Genomic DNA, 24937 nt, shown 5'->3' on the forward strand with positions numbered 1-24937 from the left:
TTCTTACAAAATATGCTGAAAAATTAATAAAAACGTTATAAACAGTAAACGTACTACTTAAATAAACTTAATTTGATAAACTTAAATAAACTTAGTTCTTACCATGTAGGATTAGTAATTGTGTATTTCCTTTTATTAGCTAAATAAAACAATGCGTACTAAAATGCAAAATATATGTATGAACAACTTATATTTAAAATGCTTATAATAATAAAAACATACATAGTAATTACATTGCCAGTATTTTTTTAATTTAAATTTTAAAAACTGAAACAATAGATGGTTGTTTAAATCATATTTATGTTATTGAAATTCGTTTAAATTGTTAAAGTGAATATTTAAAACTTAAGCAATAAAATTTAGACTTAAAGCCATCATATTATCTATGACCTTAAACTGACTTGAATAAATTAAATAGAACAAGTTTTAAATATACATTAATTATTACTAGGCAGTTACTTATATTTTTAATCTAATAAAACAAAAATAAATAAATCACGTTTTGTAAGTGAAAATTTTTTATTATCATGTTATGTATTTTATTTCAATTTTCTAACTAAATTTAGGTTTTAATTAATAATATTAAACTTGAAAAAATAACCACAACAATATGAACAAAATAGTTATTTCACTGTTTAAATATTTATCTGCGTAATTTTAAGATTAAAATTTAAACAGTCCAACAAAGTGAATGTATATTTTTATTTACTAATAAGTTTTAATGCCAAATACAAATTAAAGTATACAAAACTAAAATTGTATATCAAGATTAACATTGATTTTTGCTTCAACAAAAGTTTTGATAAAAATATGTAAGTAACATGACGTGCAAGTTGAAATAAAACTTAATGGTGATCTTTTCTTGGTTTTATAAGTTTTAACAAATAAAAATTCATAAAAACCATGAATAGAAATAAATTATATGTTAGTTTAATTTATAGCAATAATGAGTAAAAATTTTAGTTCAAAGCAATAAACTCGTATACTGAGGCTGATTAAAGTCAATTTTTAGTAATTTTTTCTCCTTTGATTTGCCAGTTAATTAAGCATGGAAATAATTACCAGGAAAATTAGCTAGCATCTAAAATAAGTTTTAATAAACATTTTATCTTCTGGCACAGAAACCTCAACAAGGGTTGTCATACACTCTGGCTATATAAAGGCAGTTTTGTTTTTGAAACAATCAGGTTAATTCAGGATTATTTAGATATTTTTTATCTCAAGTTAGTTTCTATGATTTTAAAATGTGTTATAGTTTTTATATATGTTTTGTTATCTAAATACCAAGTTCATTCGTTTTTTCTATGATACTTCCAAGTGTTCAAGCCTTATCAATAGTAAATGTTTTTGGTTTTGCCTATTTTTGCTTAATTTATCTTATTTTGAATAATTTTAGGCTAGCTTATTTTTATTTAAAGTGGTCATCTTGCTCAATTGAATAAGCTTTATTTAAATAATAAATAATAATTATTTAAACTGCCAAAATTTTCTAAAACTATTCTTAAACTAGCTAAAATTCTCTGAAACTGGCAAAACTTTTCTTAAATCCAGCTAAATTTCTCAAAATATTTGCCATCAAGTATCATATTTTAACAGATCACAGAAGACGAAGAAGAAGTCCTGATTACAGGAGAAGAAGTCCCGTTAGACAGAGCGAGCCCTCGAACAACCAACAAGCTGATAACCAGACCTCGATAAGCGAACAATTAAACAACGAACAGCCAAACAACGATATTTCTATAAGCGAACAACTTGAACAGCTTGATAACCAGACCTCGATAAGCGAACAACTCGATAACCAGACCTCGATGAGCGAACAACTCGATAACCAGACCTCGATGACCGAACAACTCGATAACCAGACTTCCATCAGTGAAAAATTAGACAGCGCTGATGCAGATGACAGCAACAAAAACGACCCTTCGGTCGGCGATCAGATAGATGTGGCTTCAAACAACCAACAAAATATTGTTGACGAGACCTCGGTCAACCAGCAGAGTCTGGATAACGAGATCACGGTTGACCAACCGCATAATGAAGCTTTGGTAATCGATCAACCGAACACCGATGCTGGGAACGGCGAAGAATGGTTTGTTTGCGTGCATACGTAAATATATGATAGATAAATAACAACATTTAAAAAATAAAATAACTAGTATGTATAAAGTCGGTAAATTAAGACATGATTTAAAAAACCATGATGCAGTTTAAGTTAATTTTTAAAGTAAGTATTTTAGTTGGAAATACTTAACCCAACACAACAGTATTTCTGTACATTTGTTATCGTTTAAAATATACACAAATGTACATTAAAAGATGTCGTACTATTTATTTGTTAAGATTTAACAAATTATTAAAGACCTTGCTCACATACCTGAATTATATTTATACTTTTATTACTTTCTTTACTTAAGGACAAAGGAAGAGGTTGGAAATAACGAATATGAAACTCAAAACTCTGAAATGGAAAACCAACAACAACCTGAACATCAATCTCAGGATGAACAGGCCGAATTGGAACCTGAACCACAACAGAATGAAGGTATATCCGAAAATTTTGTGGGCTTTTTTCATGCTTAAACCAGGGTTGCCACTCACTCAGGCTGTTTAAACTCAGTCATGTTTCATTTTTTATAATTCAGACTTAAACAAAGTTTTTAGAAATCACAGGCTTTTTTTAATTAAAAAAAAATTTTTGTTTTTCTTAGTTATCTATTTTGCTCTAAACATTAAGTGTTAATGTTATGAATTTATAAGTAATCAAGTTTGGTGAACAGTTAATTTTTTGACAATTGAATTTTTTTCGAATTACTTGCCAAACTTAAGCTGTTTTTTTTTGCTTTAAAGGGTGGCAACCCTGATAAATTTTTTAAAGTTTTCATAAGTTTCAAGTTGCTTAAAACCATCACTAATTCTTAATAACGCTAGCCGAGATGTAAAAGTTCTCACTATAGTAATAGTTTAGTAGACGGGTGGTGTTTTACACTTACGTGATGGCTTTTGTCTGGAATTGACAAATTTTAAGATTCTTTCAAAAATCTCAGGGAATTTTTTTTCTAGATCTAGAATAAGATTTGGTTATTCCAGTTTCAATATTTTGTTCAAAAATTCAAATTTAGTTATTTATAGATGTCTGTTTAGAATTTTTTTAGCCTTGCGGCTAGTTCTTAGATTTAATATTGTAATTTTTTAATGAATAATAAATTTTTAAGGATTTGAAAAAGACACAGGGAAACTCAGGGAAGTTTTAAGTTACTCAGGGAAGTTTCTAGTCACTCAGGGAAGATTTTTTTTACTTAAAGAAAGGCAACCCCGCATAGTTGAATAAAAGCCTTTAAACCTTTAAAAAACCTGCAAGCTTAAAACACCAACTTATAATTTTGGTGTAAAAAAAATAAACGTTCAGACAAAAGCCAACGTGTAAATATTTTTATTTCTGCATGCTCTTTACCTGCATGCTGGCATGTTTTAATTTCCACTTCAAAACTTCAGAAAATTCCAACCAACCAGAAGAAAGCGCTGAAACGCAACAGCCAATCACGGAAGAGGAAAACGGCGGGAACGACTCGCCGCTCGTGGGCGACTGGGAGTGATTGTTTTGGCGGGAATTTTTTTTCGTTGTGTAGCAACAATTGTTTATAAATAGTGATGTGTGTGTTGATATATATATATGAGTATAAAGAGCGTGTAAATAAATATTTTGACGAAAAAAATGTTGGAAGTAATATTTGAAAGGTCTTTTGGTAAAATGAAAAGCTTTAAAAAAAACACATACTTTGTAAAAAGCCCTCTTTGAATAGTTTGTACTCTTGTTTTATTCTTTTTTTTTAAATGCTGTATGTAGTTAAATATTAGGAAAGTTTTATAGATGTGGCTGATTTAATTTGACTAGTCATGCAAATTAAAAAGGTTTTAGTTTATTTTTCCCTATAAAAGTTTATTTTTAATGTTATTCGAAATATAAGGTCTCATTTAAAGTCAGAACATGTCAAAATAGTTACGAAATATTAAACATAGTCTTTTAAAACGATGGAGCATCAAAGTCATTTATTTTAATTATTGGTTCAAACTTTGTACTAGGCTTATTTAAAGTATTTTTAAAATTTTAAATAAGTCCATGTTTTCTAAACAAGTTACACCAACAAAAGTCAATAAAGAAAGTGTTTGAGAATATATTGTCCATCAAGTTTTGATATAAGAATTTTAAAATAAGAAAAATAGATAGTGCTAATAAGTTATATATCCGATATTAACGAGTCCATTTTGGATAAAATAATAAAACTAAAAAAGTCACATTTAAACAGCTAAACTAGTAAGAAATCTTTATTATTAATATAGTAGTTAAATTAAATTTTAGTAGCTGCCTGAATTTTTAACTTTGAAATGTAAAGATGCGTTCAAAAACAAACTTAAACATACATAGCTTTAAATTTATCTTTACTTTTAGAATAAGCGCGGTTGTCAAGTTTTTTTCATAATGAAGTAAATCGGTCCTGTTTTATTTTAATCTTCCTTATGTTCGGACCCTTTTAATAGTACATGATACACATCACTATAACTAAGGTTTGGGGTTTTAAAAAATTGGGTTTGGGTTTAAGAGTGATGCAATATGATGTTGTTAAGGGACATGGCAAATAAACTAAATTAAATTGCATTATTTTCCATATCAAAATGCTGTTTAGTTTTATTTGATAAAAGCACTTTTAAGCTTGTTTTTTGGGAAGTAAATGTATTTAAGGTAGTTTATGCTGACCCCTTACGACATTAATGCGCGTCTTGTTTTGTTTTACTTCAGGGTTTTCCAAACGCATTTTTACAATTCCCACTTAGCAAGAGTTAAAAAAATATTTGTCCCTTTATTGGTTAATTAACCGTTTTTAGTTTTTATCCCTTAGTAGTTATTTACCAAGAAAGCCAACAAGAGATTCTTATTGAAAAATCCTGTTCTACATCAATATTTCAAAATTATGTTTTGTTTTAAAACTCCCATTTAGCTTTAAGATTGCTTTATTATAGGTTATGATAAACGTTAATCTTTTAGGATACAACGGTTGAAAATAATTTAAATAGTAATGAAAGTTTATAAATTTAAAAGTAAAATAAAGGTCATTTTAAAGTGTATCTTTTATACATTTGAATTTCACCAGTGTAAAAAATGCTATTTCTTTAATTGCAAAATATTGCCAAGTTCAAAAATTACAGTCCGTCGAAAAGTTTGTAAATGTAAAGAAGAACCTGTTGAATAAAAAAAGTCGCTTTTTCCTAAAAATAATATTTCTCAAACCTTTTTTGTAAAATATTTATACAAAATTGTGCCAAGTCCATTGCAGTAGTTTTAAAAGGTATAGGTTGGAATTAGTAAAGAAAATAAAGTTGTCAATTTCGTACTTTATAGTATTTAAAAAATGGAATCAATCGCTCTTTAATATATCTAAAATGTACCTAAAACAAAGAAAAAATTTAGTATAAATTTTACAAGTGGTAGGATTTAAGCTAAATAAAAGATTAATTAAGTGTTATAATTGTTTTTAGTACCTCTAAAGTATGTTTTACAAGAATACAAAAGTATTTGTTAGTTTACGTAGGATTTTCAAATATTTAAGAAAGTTTATATTACGAGTAATGTTCTTACTTAGAAAATTGTAAGTTTAACACATCTGGAGTTTAAACATTTTTTTATTAATATATTCGAAACTAACAAGTACTAAGTTAACGATTTGTCAAGTTTTATAATAACCAAACAAATATGCCATTCAAATTGAAAATTAGTTTAGAATGTTCTTTATTTTGATTAAAACAGACATTTTTTGACATAAACTAAACATATTTAAAAAGTTAGCTTCATTGAAATTTTATTAAACTCATGCAAAACAAGCTAAACAATTTATTTAATAGGCCAAACTTTTTATAAAATTTATTTCTCAAACACTTTCTTGTCTTTTTGTCTAAAACCTCTAATGTTTCAAGCAGAGGACTTTTAAGTCAAGTCTATGTAGTAGCGTTTAGTTTTTATGAGTTTCTGTACAAAAAATTTATTGTTTCAACTTCGCTTGTTTATAACATTATGTAAATACACTTAGTACAACGTTTCTATTTTTTCATAGTGAGTATTTACATCGCTGAGTTTTATGTTTTTAGAAAAATATTGATAGTTTATGAAATAAAGTTTTTGAATTAAATCAGAATTGTTTTTTTTTCTCTGTAAATTTTTACTTCTATAACTGTTGCATGTAAAATTTTAGTTAAAACATTTTAAATGCACAACGTAGGTTTTAATAAATTTTAACATCGTTTTACTTTTTGTATATTTTTTTTATTTATATGTGTTTTATATTTCTTCAAAAGAAAAATATTTATGTTGCTATTTCATTAGTACCTACAAGTGGATATGATAGTTAAGATTACTAAATAAAATTACTTAATCATTTATTTATACTTTCGTCGTTGTAATAAAACGATTTAATTTTTAATATTAAATATTTCCAAACAATTGCTTAAAGCCTTAAAATGTAAGTTATATAGTTATATGAACAAAATAAATAGGACATAACTTACTCTAACAACATTTTTGGGTTTTATCAAAGTAAGAAAAACGCATTGAAGTATTTATCAGCGCTGTTATTCAAACACTAACTAAATTTTAATGTTTAGAAGTTAAAAGTAGTTTAAAAAGCTTACCTTCCGGCAAACTTTTGTTTTTTAAAAACTATTAATAAAAACACAATCTAGATTGGCAACTTTTTAACCTGAAATTAAAATGTTGATAAAGTTTTATAAGCTTGTAGCAAAAAGTATTTAAACACAGCAAGTCAGAAATAATTAAGAAAGTAGCTCAAAAGATCACAATTTATTGCGTTCGGACTAAATTAATATGTTTAAAAATATGAAAAGTCAGCACAATTCATGACTGATAGAAAAGTTTGGTGCATAATAAATAAGTATGTATAAGAATATAGTTGTTTGAATTCATACAAGATAAGTTATTAAGAAGTATTAAAGATCATAACTTATTACAAACAACATATTCTAATTCATTCCTTTTTATTGTATTTGTGATCATTTAAATAGTGATACTGTACACTTTGTGATACTGGTGTAGAAAAGAAAGTAATAAAAATAAATTTTAAAAGACACAAACAAGTATATAATAAAAATGAACTTTTTAGTCAGGATTTAGCAGTAATGGGTCCGGTTAAATATTTTTATCAGTTTTAGAGTTTATTGTGCGAAGATGGACTCGGGCATTAAAACCTGAGGCACTTAAAAAGAAACAAACATATTACATTCAATAAAAATTAAAAAAACTAAACATGACATAGTAAAAAATATTACCAACGAATAGTCCTGTATGATCAAATAAAACTTAGTATGCACAAAAAACAAAAAAAGTAAGTACACAAAAACAAAATAAATTTCCATTTACAAATTCATGTGTTGACTATAAAATATGAAAATCATTACTTTCTAACAATAAAAAAATTCTTCTGAAACGACTTAATTTTCTTAAATGCTGTACAAACAAATAAAAATAATTTAATAGTAATAAAATAGTGAATTAATCTTCAAACAGCCCTACCAATTTAAAACTAGTAAATTAAGAGCTTATAAAGATTTTTTCAAGCTAGTATGCCGTGTTTTTTTTTTTTTTTGCCAGATTTACCCCGTGCTAAAGTTTGGATATCACTAAGTTATTTACGTAGCTTCATTTTTCGTAACTAATTACAAGGAAAAAAGTTTTTATATGAGTTGTTCATTTCATGTATAAAAATGTGAGTACACGTAGTCGCAAGTTGTTTTAAAAGCAGTCTTAATAAAAAATAATAATATGATGGTTTAATTTCTAACATAGCATTTTTTTGACAAAACTTTATTTTGTAATTAAAGAAATTTTCTGACGAGTATATATTTCTATTAAATTTCAATAGTAGTATTGTTTATCATATTCTTAAACATCTACAACTTGTCTACTACTATAAAAAATATTATTTTATATCCAGTAGTTACTCTTGAAAATCGAAGTAACAAATATTTTTACTTGTTTTCTTAATATTTCTTTTTATACATTCATTGATATAATATGAACACTGTAAGTTTATGTTGTTAGTCAAGTTTGTTATACTAGTTATAAAGTTCATTTTACAGTACTTATTCAATGTAATTTGTTGGGATGATTTTGTTTATTTTAGAATAGTTTAGATAAAACTTAAATTCACAGTAACAAATAAAACTTTTCAGTTTCATTGAATTTTAGATAAGAATTACTGATAATAAAAAAAGCTATAAACGGTTACAAATAAAAAGCAACTTATACTTTATTTTATCAAACTAAAACTACAATACTGGCAATGTACTAAACGAAACCTCATATATGTTTTTACTATAAGTGTAAAAAAAAGTTTTTTGTACTATTAAATTGGCGGAAACCCTATTTTATATGTGTTTTTTTTGTCCGTTATGTGTCTTTGTTTTCCCAAACTTGGAGTTAAGCTTAGTTTAACCTTTTGTGCGTGGCAAGTCATATGAAAAGACAGCATAAAAAAAGTTAGCATCCTAGTTATTTACCAAAGGAGCAAAATACTTTTAAAAGTTTTGCTTTTTATCCGTTTTTATGAGTTTAACAATGCGAGGGGGTCATTTTTATTATTTAAGTTACCTTTAATTTGTAGAAATTTATCCAAAGAATATATTATTTTATAATATTTAAGTTTCAAAATAAGCTTAAATTTTAATTTGAACAACCAAGGTTTTTAATTTATTTGTTGTTTATTGAAAAGGAAAATTAAAAGAGCATAAAAAACTATTTTTTTTAAATTTTCTTCTTCTAGAAGGTATATGAGTTTTTCGTTATATAGTAAATCGTGTTGTAAAACAAGTGTACCATTGTATTTACCTGCTGACTTTTTTTTTAATACGAAAGGTTAGTTGCAGCTGTAAGAAGAGTTAAAGTTGTTCCGACTGACTTATCAACAGTTGTTATTTGTTTCTATTATAGTTGACATTAATAGTAGTAATATTAATAGTGAATTAAAATTCTTTCAAGGCAAGTAACGCACATATTTCAAGACATTTTTATGTAACAACTAGAAAAGCTTGAACCACTTTTAAGCAATATTGAACTGCTCCATAAAACCTTGTGGTGCGATGGGACGGCAAAACTAGTCCCACATTGGATGGCCATTCAAATGAAAGACGCGTTTCAGTTTCTGTCTCAGGGAAAGGACATAAGTTTCTAGGAAATCCATCATAAGCACACAACTTACAACAAGTGATGGGCGGTTTTTAAGAACAGAAAGAATAGAACTGTTAAACAGTGTTAATGGTACGATTTTTGACACTACTAGCTTCAGTACATAATGGGTGCTCGTGTGACATATCAAAAGTCTTGGTATGCCAATATTTTTGATAGCTTACACGCATTGAGAACTGGAGCTGCTACTAAATAAGTTTTTTTCTCTAGCCATCGAATAATCAAAACTATCGAGATAGAATTCTTTAACTAAATTAAGAAAAATTGTTTAAAAAAAAGTTACTTATAAAAATCGTCAAAGGGATCAAAGTCTTAAGAGTTTGTCAAACTAACATAAACTACATTGGAATTCGACCCTTACGAAGTTTAACTCCTCAACGTACTGGAGCTCTTTCTAGTGCTAGATGGATGAGCACTTAAAATAGCTCTACTTTCCCAAAAACACTTATTATAAAAAAAAAATTGACACCGCTTTTTCAAATAAACTGAAATTTTTTGTTTTTAATTTCCACAAATTGCTACATTCCTTTTGATCAATTCTATTTTAACTTAATCAGCTTCTTTAACTTAAACGACTTGGATTTATTATCTACTCTCCAAAAATACAAAAGTACTGATGAGCTATGTACATCCTCAGCGTTCCATGAAAAACCATCTCTGGTATTTTGTTGAAGAGCTAGTTCCTTTGAGTTTGTTTGGTGATGGTATTAGTCAATCAGTCAAAGCCAAGGTTGGTGATGCTTCAATTCGTCAAACAAATAAGGATAAGCCCTAAAAACTTAAAGAAAAAGATAAATTTAATCGTCCCGTTTAGTCTAATGAGTTTAAAGATTTAGCAGACTTTGCTGGAAGTAATTCCACGATTTTACTTAAATCCTAGTCTGCGGCCATTCTTTTTTTTATAAAATCGCAAGAACAAAGGACTAGCGATAGAGATTTTATTATTGTAAAACAAAATTGTAAGCAAACTGTTACACAAGTTACATCGTACCAGAGTTTTTTCTTTTAATGAAAATAAAAAGCTTTTTTGTTTAACCCATTTTAAGTATAAAGGGAACTAAATTATTACTATTTTACAAAACATAGTTTTGTTAAGATCCTCAAAAACTGTCCAGTAGTAACTTTTTATTTTCTTACATTTTTAAACAATGGGTTAGAAAATAACTTTAGATATTGCCGAAATTAATTATCAAACTTCAGATGAGATATTGTTTTTTACATTTTTTTTACTGGTGATCATACTTTACACTTATTTAAATGGTTACGTCTTAATTACAGCGACAATTAATACATAAGTAAATTCAGTGCAATATTATTCTAGTTAAAAAACTACAATTGTCAAGTTAAATATTATTTATCATTTGAGGTAAATACACATTGCAAGTTTTGATTTAGGTAATTATACTTATTTTTCATCATTGACAAATGTTATTTTGAAATCCCATAGCAGTGGTCGACCAACTGCGGCCAGGGAGCAAGTTTTCATTTTTAAAGATACAACCTGCCAAAAATTGAAACTTTGCTCTATATATGGTGACATTGGAGGTGATAGGATCAATGATGTATAATATAAGTACAGGATTTGTTTACTTTGTTTATCTTAACAACTTTGTATTACAAACTTAACATACAGCTTTAAGAGCAAAAATATTTTTTTGCTTTCCACGTAATTGAAGTGGACAACTCAATAAACGTTTTGATGAACTTATATACCTTTTAACTGAATATTAAGTTATCATTTTCATTTTACAACACTACTACAAACGTTGAACTTATGAGTTGATTATTGCTCTCATATTTAAGTTTATTCTAGAACATTATGTACTTTTTATCTAGATTTACTTTAAAAAATCATTTAAAACCAACTTTTTATTCTGCGTTAACATTGAAACAAACGCATAAAAATCTAACAGACAACTGCAAAAAATATTCAAATACAATCAACTGTGCATTTTCAGCCCAACAACAAACTACAAGCTGAAAATAATTTACAAATATCGACATGTACAAATGACATAGAAAAATGAATGGAAAAATTCAACTACAGAATTAAATTACATGTTAATTTTTATGAAAAAGCTGGAATAATTGGCATATATGTTAACAACGGTAATTAGCAAACAAATTGCATCGAACATTTAATTTTTAGTTCATATAAAGGCACTTTTGAAAGTATAAAATAAATTTGAACAAGGTTTTGTGTGAAGCAAGTTACAAGAATTTGTGGATTTTATCTGAGAAATGCCAACTTCTAATTGGTCAAATTTTCGTCAGTCTGTTTCTTGCCTTCAAATCCGTCGAGCTGAATTAAATTTATAATTATTTAAGTTATAATATAATTTACAAACAATACTTAAGAGAGGAAGGTGATAAAGGAATTTATTTATATTAATTTATATCAAAACTTTAATATGAGCTATAAATACAAATGTAATTACAAAAGTAATTTTCGTCAAAAAGTTTCCGATATAAATGTATAGACTAGTGGTCGTCAAGCTAATCAAAATCTGAGCACACAAAAATGCAAAAAATATATCGGTGCATCCCAAGATCTAGTTTTAATAAGTGCCGCTAGTAGTGTTGTCACTACGAACACACTTTACTAATGTATTTCTCCTTTAAAGAAATAACTCTGTTTATATTTACATGCAAACCTTTTAACAACTAAAACTAGAATTTATCATTCGATCCTGTTTTTAATGAACCTTTCTATTTGGTTTATCTTGTTTGCACAATGATATTTTATTTATATGGCTTTGTCTGACATACTTATTAATTGAACACATCTCCGCGATCACTACAAATTTCCCAGTACAGTACTCTTAAAATGTTTTAATATTATAAAAAAAACTAGATTTTCTTTTTGTAGTCTGAAAATTTTGTGCACCCTAAATGAGTTTTTTGTACCCTAAAAGTTTCGTGCACCCTGAAATAAATTTCGTGCTCACTAGTGTGCACCAGTGTACACCTTGACGACCACTAGTATAGACTATAGACAGAAATTTATACTCTTAGAAATTTGAAAAAACCTACCTACAGTTATATTTTTTGAGTTAGAGATTCAAATATTCAGGAAACATTCATTAGTTAAACCAAAATAAACAAAAAGTTTAATTTCAAAATAGATACTTTTACATAAAAACTTCAAAAAGGGGAAAGTTTAACAAAAAAACTAAAATTTATAAATCAAAATATTGATACAGGTGAATTGTTTAAATGCTAATAATCATAAGCCTATAAGATTTAAAAAAATCGGTTCTAAGTTTAAAAAGACTTTAATTTTTATTGCAATAATTTTTTTGCTTTCCACAAGGAGCCTATTGTACTCAACATACTTGATTGCTTACACCTCCTAAGCTATGTTGAGTTTTCTAAATGGTAAAAAAAATCAAACAAGAAACTCTACAATTTCAGATTTATTCGTGAAACAAGGTTGACCACCCTTTATTTATTTTTTTTAATTTTAAGTCTTTATTTTGACTTTTTTTTATGAAACATGAACACCCTTATACAACTCATAGACAAGTAATTAGTTTTACGTTCAAGTTCATTTAATTTTGTATTTTTTCTAGAACTACAAATGCCTACTCAAGTCTGAGATCTTAGTTAAACTTTATAAACATAAAAATTTTCTTGTTAAATTTATTTACTGATACAACTGTAATTTATTTGACACTGATTCACATTAAACTGGAGTTAGCATTGATTTTTTTCTTAAAAATCATTTTAGTTCATTTATTTAAACTATTTATAGAAATATATGCAATTTGTGCTTACTTAATAACTAGATTGTTTAAAAAAATACTTATATAAACCAAAGACAAAAAACTTATACATACTCATTTACTTTAGCTCTTTAAAACTTGTTTTTTATAGTTTTAATTGATTCTAAGTATTTACTATATATCAAACAAATATACATTTAAGAGTTATTGTACAAACATAATCACCCTACAATTTTAACTATCATTGTTTAAACATTAACTATTTAACGATATTAATTACACATTACTTATAAGACTATCTTAGCCCAAAGTTCCTCGTTTTCTTGAGCAAGGAAGGCATTTTGTGATTAAATTAAATTAAACACTTATTACAATTACATTAAAAGTATAAACAATAATAAACCTTAGCCCTGAGTTCCTCGTTTTCTTGAGCGAGGCAGGAATTTTGTGATTTAAGTTCCATCACTTCAGCCTTCAGAGCCTCAACGTCCGAAGTTTCCGGCCCTTCAAGTGTCATGTTCTTCAGCAAAAAACTGTGAAAAAAAATGTTTATTATTTTTCACCACTTAATATAAAATATTATTGTTCCATTTTATAAATTGTTTATCTTAATGCATTTGTTGAAGAGTCATGTTCTTCAGCAAAAAACTGAAAAAAATTTTTTTATTATTTTTACCACTTAATATAAAATATTATTGTTCCATTTTATAAATTGTTTATCTTAATGCATTTGTTGAAGAGTCATGTTCTTCAGCAAAAAACTGAAAATTTTTTTTTTATTATTTTTCACCACATGATATAAAATATTATTGTTCAATTTTATAAATTGTTTATCTTAATGCATTTGTTGAAGAGTCATGTTCTTCAGCAAAAAACTGTGAAAAAAAATGCTTATTTTTTTTCACCACTTAATATAAAATATTATTGTTCCATTTTATTAAATTGTTTATCTAAATGTTTAAGTCTCATGTTCTTAAGCAAAAAACTGCGGAATATTATTTAAGATCAAAAAAAAATTGAGAGATAGGTGTTATGGGAAAGTTAAGAGGTTTAAGAATATGTATACACATATATTTTAAAAATTGTTAGATTTGGTGGAATTATAGCTAACTATTAATCAATTTCTCAAATACTGCTCATAGACACTTGTTTTTGGTTTTTAGACAGTTTCAACCAACGTATTCTTAGAAAACACCCTTAACAACTTATCTTTTATACTTTCAATATTTAATTTCTGTAGAAAGTTTTATTATTTATTAACTTTATAGTGATTATTTACTAAAATTTTTAAAGCTTCCGCATAAGAAAAACATTGAAAATATCATTTTTATCTTATTCTTAGTTAAAAACCTCTTTTCGATATAAAAAAGCAAAACCTTTCAGAAAGCAAATACTATAAATCTGATTATCTTTGTCAATTGATTTTTTAAAAAATCTAAGTTGAAAAACTCAATAGATATTGTTTTACCAAATATCATTCACTTGTTCCAATTAAAGGCCATTTGGGCGTTATTAGCAATTTTCAAAATAGTATAGTACTTAAAACTACCTCGTTTTTAAAAAGTATGTTCAAATTTATTTTATATTTTTTACAGGTTACTTATCTAAAAAAACTTTAGGTCACTATCTTACAAAACTTGTAATTATGTATATATAGAAGTGTTTTAAGGAAAAGGACAAAAAAAATCCTAGCTATAGCTTATAAAGTAAAAACTTTCAATAAGTAATATTGAAGTTTAATTCCTTTTTTATATACCGAATTTGTTTATACTTCAAATTGCAAATAGGACTAAAAGACAAAGTTTGTTTTTTAAAAAAACAAATATTACTTTTGAAAGCCTGTCACTATAACTTTTATATCTACTATTTATTGCTTCCTGATAAATTAATTTAAAAGCTCAAGTTAGGGTTGCTAATTTAAAAAACTGTTTTGAGTCATCCTGAGTTTTTTAAATCCTTACATCTAAAAAAGCATTCAAACTAACATAAGTTTTTGACTAAATTCGGTAATAAAATATCAAAATATTGAAACTGAATGGAACATCTAAATCCCATTCAAAATCTATTAAAAAAACTGGATTGAAATTTCAGAAAATTTCAAACTGCTTCGAGTTATCCTGAGTGTGTGGCAACCCTATTGATTAACAAAATTATTTTTTACTATCCAATTCAATATTCAATCTTTTACATTTTGAAAAAATGCTGTTAAATGAAAACCATGGAAAATAAGATGTTTACCAAATGTCTTTTTAACTAACATTAAGTAAAATAAAATTAAATAAACATTGTGAAAACATCCAGTTTTTCGCATTCTAAATTAAGCTCTACAGGCAAAAAATTCAAAATATTAACTTTTAAAAAGTTGTTAAAATGTAATATCATAGTACGAACAAATGACTTTTTGTTTTTACTTTAAACTCGTTGACTTTAAGGTTTACACATTTAAACTTAAATATTCAAATATATAAACGAGAATAATATCACAACAAATTAACAGTTTGTGTGTTCCTTAATTAAAATTCTCTTGAAAAAAAATTTTTTTGGTATTATTAATTATTTTTATTTTCATCTGATAAAATTTGGGCCTTAAAACTTTTTCAACTGAAAATTGGTAAAATCTAATTAACATGCTTGATAATCATTTGAACTTTGTATCTAAAATCAGCTGAAGTATTCTTTCTTTTAATCCCTTAGTGTTTACATAACTTATATTATGTCATTGTTCCATAAGAAAAAAATACTGTTTAAGTAAAAATATTTAAGCTTTGTTTGTGGTTTATATTTATGTATTCGTTGAAATCTTAATCAAAGCTTCTAAAACACTCAAGCATTAGTTTCAAATTGTCTTTATTAGTTACTACTTAGCTGTAAGGTCTTGTAAAAAAATGTTTACAAATGTAATTTTTTTGGTTATTTACAATAATAAAGCTCCATTACTTACTTTACTTTATATGTTTTAATAACTTGGTAAAAAATAATTGGACTCTACGGAAACCAACACTTATAAATTTAAGCTCAAATTGTTTTGTCAAGTAACTATTTAGTGCAGTTTTTATTAATGCAACAATAAAATGTAGTACATTCAGAATATGCAGAAAATTATAACAACCGTTAAAAATAGTCAAGTAAAAACTTGTATTACTCAACTTCACAGTGGTTTAGTAAATGAGAAATATTACTAAACATTGCAAAACAACCAGCCTTAACCGAGAATATTTATATTTTGTAAGCTTTATATTCTTTATTTTAAATCAGGGGTCAGCAGCTCGAATAAGAACTATTTTAATATGGATAACAATAGATTTATTAAACCAATTTATTTATAAACTTTAATTTAGGCAATATATTATTTTTTAAAATATATTTTTTTTAATTTTTTGAACACATAACTATTTAATTAAGTTGAAAAAGCATTTTGAATGCGGCCCACGGAGCGGAGTTAGCCAACCCCTGTTTTAAATAATATTTTTTTTTAAGTTTTATATAATTACAAATAAATTTACTCACTCCAAGGCATTGTTGGGTTTTTCTGGTTCTTCATACAAATTGACAAGCACTGTTTAAATATTTTTATTATCAACTTATTTTAATGAATGAAAATTTCAACCAAGTATAATAACATCAAATTTCATTCATATTCATAAATAAATAAATATTAAAAAAGGTGAATATTTAAACTTAATCACTTTCTACTGAGCCCACTAGAAGGGCTTTTAAATAATTCATTAGGAAAATACAATTTAAAAATTCCAGAACATACGCTTGATAAAAAAAAATTGTCTTTTATCTTCAACTGGTCTGATTTAAAATAAAAAGCACTTTGGTAAACAGAGATGCAAAAGTTATACAAAAAAACAAAAAACTATATGTTGTAAGAATTAAATGTTGTACATTACTAATGTGTGGTGCTAAAACAACTAAAATTTACAAAAACTACAGTTAAATGACTATAATTTACTTTAAATAAATTATATATATATATATATCTTAAAGTAAATTTTTTTAAGTATGACTAGTTTATGAAGTTATACTACAAATAATAGGCATTTTTTTTTTGGAATTTTATTTTCTTTATATAAACAAAAATAAATCTAGTTGATTTAGCTAAAACACAACATCTTGTTATCAAAAATAAAAACTAAAACAAATCAACATAAGAGGTAAGAAGTGTGTTACACAAAAATATTACTTAGATGTCTTTAAAAATGCAACTTTTTAATATTGTTGAGGAAAAAGTTTTTAAAGTTGTTTTAAAGAAGTTATTATAATACTCTTCTAACCTTCCAGTTTAAAATTCTAATAACCACTGCTACCCTCTTACTTTTTATTCATTTGTATCATTAAATGAAACAATATTTTACCTGTATGCCCACTTAATTGATCAACTATTTTTAAATTATTTAAAATAAGAATACACAAAGTACCAAAACTTAGCAATGTTCAAAAACTAGATTATAAACTAAAAAAAGTTTTCATTATTATTTTTGTATTCTTAATTATTTTAGTTTTAAAATTTTACAGAAAAACAATAGTAAAATTGATTTGTTTTAACTAGTTGATTTTTATTGCAATACTAAAAAAGTAACCTACAGCTCTTAACTTAAGTTTTTATTTGAGAGTAAAATTTGCCTTAAGTCTGTTATAGCTTCTATTCAGTTACAATTTCGTTTAATATTTCAACGTTTATTAATTGTAACTAAGTTATAATTTGTAGTAGTTTAGATCAGGGTTTCCCGTACCCAGTTTTGCCTTCATGACAGATAATTGAAAATTTTACTTTTCCCAGAGTTGCCAATCGTTTTTGGCAAACTATCTCCAGGTTTTTGAGTCTATTTTTAGTTTAAAATTAAGTAAGGTAAAAAAAAAAAATGTATTAAGTAGTTTAAAGGCATAGGGGGTAAACACCCTTTTTTTGGTTTTTGATCTTAATTTATATAACTTTTACTAAGCTACAAGATGCTTTTTACAGATTTAAAAAATTCAAAATATTTTTTGAGATATAGCCGGTCAAAGTCAGAGGCAACAATAGGATCCTTATGGGAGGCGCAAACTAAAACGGCAAATAACTATAAATCACTAAAAATCTATCTCCTCCTACATTTTTTGAGATAACTACCTCAAATTTTTAGGAAATGTTCCTTGCAGTATTTAGAAAATTCTGTAGGAACAGAATTTTAAAAAATTAAAAAATAAAAATTTTATGACAAAAAACAAAAAAAAAAAGTTTTTTTTTGTTTATTTTTTATATAAAATTATTATTTTTTTTTTTTATTTTCTTCCGACAAAATTTTCTAAATATATCAAGAAACATTTCCTAAAAGTGTTAGATAGTTATCTCAAAAAACTTAAGAGAAGATAGATTTTTAGTGATTTCTAGTTATTTGCCGTTTTAGTTTGCGCCTCCTATAAGGAACCTATTGTTGCCTCCGACTTTGACCAGCTATATCTCAAAAAAACATTTTGAATTTTTAAAATCTGTAAAAAGATCTTGTAGCTTAGTAAAAACTAAATAAAATAAAAACAAAAACCAAAAAAGGGTGTTTACCCCCCTATGCCCTTAATTTAAATTTATAATCTTTATACTTAGCTGACTTCAATTAATCTTCATTTTGTTTGAAATATTTCATTTTCAAACAAAATTTATTTATTTTACACTTAAAACTTAATATCTCAGTCCTTCTAAAAGATTAATACAAATTTAGTTTTTAGTTCAAAAGAAAATTGATGATAACTTATTTTTCTGAATATGTATGTAGTGAAGGCTTTCTACATAAGTAGCTTTACCTAAAAAGTTAATCAAGACCATATGGTGGATAAATTGATCAATATTTTAGTCTTATTTTCACGTTAACAAGTAAGCTATCTGTTGTTTTTACTGTCCAAATTTTTTTTTATAAGTAATTTTTGAGACTTAAGCTATAACTTGTTACAAGTTTCATAGGTTCCTTACTAAAGGCAGAAACTAAATGGCTTGGAAGGTCAACTTTACTTTTAATATAGTTTTTGAGAAGTTGTTGCCATAATTTTCTTGACTTATTTTATTTATTTCAACTGTTTTAATAAGGACTTTTTAAATTATTAAATATTTTCTGGTTAAACTGTACTTTATTTTTTCAAGTTTTTCTGACCCAAAGTTTTGTATATTACAAAAAATACTTCCTAAAAACTTGAATTAAATTAAAGGAGTAATTGTTTCATTTTATTTCATAATCCAAAAAGATGGGCAATTAATAAACAGTATATTCAAAAATATATTGGAAAAAATCCCTTTTCTTAAGTTCTATCAAAGGTTTATTAAGCTTTTGTTTAAGAGCCATTTATTAACTTTAACATTAAACAAAAGCAAAAAACTATTTTAAGCAATAGCTAGATTTATAATTTATGTTGCTTGAGAGTGAATTTTAAAATAATCTTAACTTTATATGTTTTTAATTTTCTGACTTAAAATTTTAGTTTATAAATATTATATTTAATTCAACACCACATAACAAAATTGATGCAAATACTGTGCACACATTAACTACTTAGGAATTTGGAAGTACATAACAACAACTAATTTTATAAGTAACATTCTATAAGCGGATGGTTAAAAAACCAAAAATTACTGCAGAACTTTTAGCTTAATGTAGAAAGATTAGTTACCAATGTATACAGTCAAACACTTTTCTACAATTCAGGAGTAACAAAAAGTAAATAAGCGTTTTAAAGGCTTTGAGTTTAATGTTTGAGTAATTATTGCTATTTTCTTTTATCTATACCATTAAAAAAATTAGAAGTTAAATTGTATCTAAGTTTTTTAATTACTAAAAACTTAAGTCCTATGAAAAAAACTAAAACACCACTTAGACATAGTTTTATTTGAAGTATTTACTTGACCTACTTTTATTTATTTTTTAAACAATTTTTTTAACTCACTATATAAGAGCGCCGCTTACAAACAACCTTATTTAGCATAATTTACTCAACTATATGAGCATTCAGAAATATTTACCTTTAGTCAAAGCGTCAACAACTCCAGATTTTTCCAAGTATTTTCTGAATTCTTCCCTCTTACTGTCTGCAGCCTGTTTAATAATAAAGGATTTATTATGAAAAATGTTAGAATAATAATTAAAAATGTAGTTAACATATACAATATGTAATGAAAATATTAAGGCCATAAGGGGTAAGCCATACTTTTTACAAATTGATTTTATTCTAAAGAGTTTTTACTAAGCTTCAAGTTGCTTTTTACAGTTTAAAAAAAATCAAATTAGTTTTTAAGATATGACCAGTCAAAGTTGGGCCGCATCATAGGTTCCCTATGGGAAGTTAAAACTAAAACAGCAAAAAAATAATATTTTATTTAAAATCTATCTCCTACATTTTTCAAGCAATCTCCTTTAAACTTCTCAGTCTAATTTCTATACAAAAAAAAAATACTTAAGACTTTAAAAAATGTTAAGTAAAAATACCTTTGTTTTTAACACTTTTCTTTTTAAATTTTTGTCAGTTCATTATATTTTTTGAATTATTAAATTTCATAAGTAATTTTTTTTCTTGTTATGTAAGGAACACTTCCTGAAAATTTGAAGAAGATAGATTTTTAGTTTTTTTAAAATTTCCAAGAAAATAAATTCAAAAAAAAATTGCTGTCCATTCATTTGTATTGGAAACTTTTTACAAAAAAAAAATATTTCAAAATTTAAATTATATTTTTGAATTCTATAAAAACTGGCTTGTAGTTTGTACTTAAAGCTTTTGATTAAATACCCAAGTCATTTTTTGTAAAAAAAAATGTTGGACTCCCCCTATTGCCTTAATTTTTGATTATGAAAACATAGGGAGATTAATATTTGTTTTATAAAGCTTTATGCAATTTAATATTATATTTCAGTTTGGCACTAGAAATTTTGTTTTACAAATTTACCAATACTTTGGCCAAAAGTTGCCTTCTTGAATGGATTAACACAATAAAGCTTTTTTTTCTTTAAATTGAATTTAATTACAGACTTTTATTTAAGCTATCAGTTGCTTATTTTTATAATTAAAAATTCAAATTAACCAATACAAAGTTTGAGTTTAATCAGTAGCTTTGAATGAATAAAAATTCATCAGCATTAAAAATAATTGAGCTAAAAGTTTTTAAGCCATTGTCTAAACTTTAAAAAAATTTTATATTTCAGTCCCATTTTTGTTCTTATCATAAAAGAATTTCTTAAAGTTTTTAGCTTTAAAAAACAAACAAAAATCAGTAAATATTATTTTATAAAAATTTGCTTTCCTTAAAACCAAATTAAAAGTTCTTTAATGGACTAACTATTTCTCAAATGTTAATCTTGCATTCTATAAAAAATAAATTTTAGTTTATACTCCAAGTTTTTATTAAAGCCAAGGTTGGTTTAAAAAAACTATGCCCTTATAACTTACCTCTAGAATAAATTAAAATTTAGTAAGTAAAAAATAAGTTAGTTTTTTAAAACAGATTAACACAGGGTGAAAACTTTTTTTTTTTTTTGCTCTTAACTAAAAATAGTTACAAGTATTTAACTTTGGAGATGAAGTTAAAATAATTTTAACAAAAAAAAAAGGCTACTAAATATAAATAGTAATTACCTAGCACAGACATGTTAAAAAGCTCTGCTTTGTTTACTCAAGCGTGAAGTTACTAACTTAAAACAAACCAAAAATAAAACACTTCATTGCTGAATTACCATAGTAACTTTTAGCATTTTAACATCTCTGACCTAGCATGATGTTGCACCAATATCATCAAATTATACTTTATTCTTGGTCTATAATAACCATAATTTTAGGCTAATAATTTATGTTTAAAACATAATATGTTTAGTCTTAAATATACTTTGTTTTAAATTAGCTTCATAAATACATAAATACAATCCAACTTATATATTATAAACTAGTAAAACTTGAATACTTTCATTTAAATCACTTTCATTTTACAATACAAATTAATTATATCAACACAATATTTTATAATAAATATATCTTGTCCTGGACATGACTTTAAACTGTATCCTGGTGTACAACTCGATAACCAAAAAGTTTTTTTTTACATTAGGTCCTTAAACCAAACATTTGAGTGCTTTTTTCGTTCAATAAACAATCATAACAAGTACAATATTGAAAAATAAAAGCAATTAAATATTTAAGTTTTATTAGTTTATGATAAATAAATGTATTTATAAAATGTTGTTTTTAGCTTAAAATTATGGTTATAATAGACCAAGTATAAAAAATAATTTCAGTTTGATATTGGTGCAACATCATGCTAGGTAATTACCACAAATGATTTAGGTATTAACTGTATATATGTTTGTATAAAAAAAAATAATTTCTTGAATATGAATTGAATAAAAAGAGACAGTAAAATTTTAAATCTATTTTCAGTTTTTTTATCAAACTCTTTTAGCTTTCAAAATAGTCAATTACTACAATTTACTAAAAAATGAAAATATTTTTTTTCAGAAATAAATAAAAATTTCATAATAAATTTATGTTTTACTGTCAAGAACTTCAACTTGCAAAAGGTTATTCAAGAAATATTTGAGGTCCCTATATTATTAAAAAAAGTAGCTTATAGATTCTCAGTGAGTTTTTAAACTTACAAGAAAACTTTTAATGAAAAAGTTACAGTTGTAAACAAGTATCAGAAACTTTTTATAAGATTGACCATGTCTGAAAGATTTTTTAATTAAATATTTTAATTTAAAGACAAATTTTTGACTTGTTAACACACAGATACAGGTTAGTTTAATGTTAGTTTAATTAAGAAAAAAGTGCTGTAAACATTTGTTATTATCACAAAACTTAGTCATTTAATTCTTATGCCACCTTTTTCAGGTAACAGTAAATAAAATCTAAGGAAAAAAAGGATTCTCAGGTAGAAAAGAAAAACATTGCATGATTTTAAATAAATAAACTTTTATTGTCATCAGCTTTTACATATAGGATTTAGATTTTTGTCAACTTTTACTTTGTAGGTAAACAAGTCATAAAAAGGTTGCAATAACTATAAGGTTTTATATAGTTGCTTATTTTAAGAACTTTTCAACAGTAAATAGTAGAAAAATAATATGATTATTTCCCTAAAACAAATGTGTTTTATAGTATTTTTTATGGTATTCAATGTACCCAATATTCATTTTAACAGTTTATTACTAACAAAACAATGTTTCACTCCTATACTTGCATATAGGAGATCCTTAGTTGTTGTAAATAGGTAAAGGAGTGAAACATTGTTTTGTTAGTAATAAACTGTTAAAATAAATATGGGATATAAATCTCCTTAAAGACATTTAAGTCGAGAACTATAAATTGTGTGATTTAAAACAAGTTACATTATTAGTATTCAATGTACTTTATATTCAAATATTTTTAGTATTGAAGTAATTAGACTATTTACCTTGAAATTTGACATGATCTTGGTAATCCTTTGCTGTCAAGTCTTCTGAAATAAATAAAATAATAGAAGTCCAGTAATAATTTGATTGGAAGTTGTTATGATTTTTCCACCAAAAACTTTTCTGAAAGCACTGAGGCATGAAAAGATGTGCTATTACCAATCTAAGTCAGTTTAAATTAAGCTGTTGCATTTTGTACAGAGTCCAAATTATCTTTCAAACGAAAACTAACTAGAAGTAAGTCGTTGCTAGAAAAAAAAAAAACAATAACTAATACAGTAATAAAACTTGAAGGTGCATTTTTTTCTAAGATAATTATTTAATTTTAAATAAGCCATTAAAATTGTTAAACATATATATTAAGTAAAGCAAGGTAATTACAGATAAACGTCCAGCTTAAGTCATTCTTTTCAGCGAGAAATAATTTTTACATGTTGAATACAGCTATAACAAATATCTAAACACAATAATAAAGTGGTTGCAATCGTAAGTTAATTTTATCCCAAATTCTCTAAAAAATAGTCAAGTAGCAATATTTCAATATTTTTATGTAAAGTATAAATAACTACGTTAAGAAAAAAGAATTAAAAAAACACTATTTAGAAATATTAAATAGTCTAACGTAAACAGTGATGATACCTTAATTTTTTTTTTTAGTTTTTGATAAAAGTTTAGGTTTAATAATTGAAATAAAAACTAATTAATCCAAAATTATAGAAAATACCTTTAATTATAAGCTAAAAAAAAGAAAAAAAAAATATATAGTAATGAAGAGTAATTATTAATTATAAACCAATACTTAAAATAATTCTTTTAAAAAGATTTTAGAAATTGTCTTTTAATATTTTTATTACACGACAAAACAAAATTAATATATAAAAAAGTCTTTATTTATTAGAAATTCATTTGAATATTGATGTTTAATGTTTTTTTCCTATAATTGTAATGTACTAAAATATTTTTATATAAACAAATGCAAAAAAAAAATTACATACAACTATAGTACAAACTATAGTATAAAATGGTCTAACAAATTATAAAGTGTTTTTTGAGGACATTTTATTATTGTGACAAAAACTAACTAGGTAGTAGAAAAGAACTTTTACTATTTAGTTGTTAGTTTTTAACTACTAAAAATATTAAAAGTTTTCACGTTATAATATTTCTAAACTTTATGTTTATTAAATAGCTAGAATTTTCTGATTATTTTTCTATCTTAAAACTATTAAGTCACATACACGACACATGTTTAGCTAGTTTTAACTTTTACCTAGGTTGTAAAAGTTTAGTTTTAAAGTAGTTTTTAGATGTAGTAAGTATGAGTTTTGCCATAGATTAAAAATTCACACTTTTCAGACTTCCGAATGCTGACCATACTAGGAAAAAACGTTAAAAGTTTAAAAAAATCCCCGGTAGTAAGAATTAAATTGTTATTTAAACTAACTTAAAGGGTACAGCTTTAAAAAAGAATATTTTAAATACTGCTTTTTCGTGTCTGGTTCCGACTACAAAACTTATAAAAAGTTGGTGCACGACAATTTAAATTTAAATTGTTCAAATTC

General features: G+C 25.4%; 2 protein-coding genes across 3 annotated transcripts in view; one reads left to right on the top strand and one right to left on the bottom strand.

Annotated features, from left to right (window-relative positions):
- Positions 1 to 5051, top strand: part of LOC145840226 (uncharacterized) — a 28045-nt gene extending 22994 nt beyond the window's left edge. The window contains exons 20-22 of one of the 2 annotated variants that reach the window (XM_082947408.1): positions 1597 to 2089; positions 2415 to 2542; positions 3493 to 5051. In XM_082947408.1, the coding sequence (XP_082803534.1) occupies positions 1597 to 2089; positions 2415 to 2542; positions 3493 to 3593 (722 nt within the window). In that variant the 3' untranslated portion in view covers positions 3594 to 5051. The remainder of the gene's footprint in view (positions 1 to 1596; positions 2090 to 2414; positions 2543 to 3492) is intronic. The other variant, XM_082947407.1, reaches the window with a different exon arrangement.
- A 6121-nt stretch (positions 5052 to 11172) lies between these two features.
- Positions 11173 to 23497, bottom strand: LOC145840674 (c-Myc-binding protein-like). The gene is made up of 5 exons (XM_082947997.1): positions 23378 to 23497; positions 19964 to 20036; positions 16480 to 16528; positions 13376 to 13505; positions 11173 to 11549 (listed from the first exon to the last, which is right to left on the bottom strand). Exons 1-5 carry the CDS (start codon positions 23390 to 23392, stop codon positions 11499 to 11501), a joined length of 318 nt encoding a protein of 105 aa, XP_082804123.1. The 5' UTR covers positions 23393 to 23497; the 3' UTR covers positions 11173 to 11498.
- Between the last annotated feature and the right edge of the window lie 1440 nt (positions 23498 to 24937).

Source organism: Thalia democratica, chromosome 7 (genome assembly GCF_965202585.1).
Source record: "Thalia democratica chromosome 7, ktThaDemo2.hap1.1, whole genome shotgun sequence".
Taxonomy (NCBI): domain Eukaryota; kingdom Metazoa; phylum Chordata; class Thaliacea; order Salpida; family Salpidae; genus Thalia; species Thalia democratica.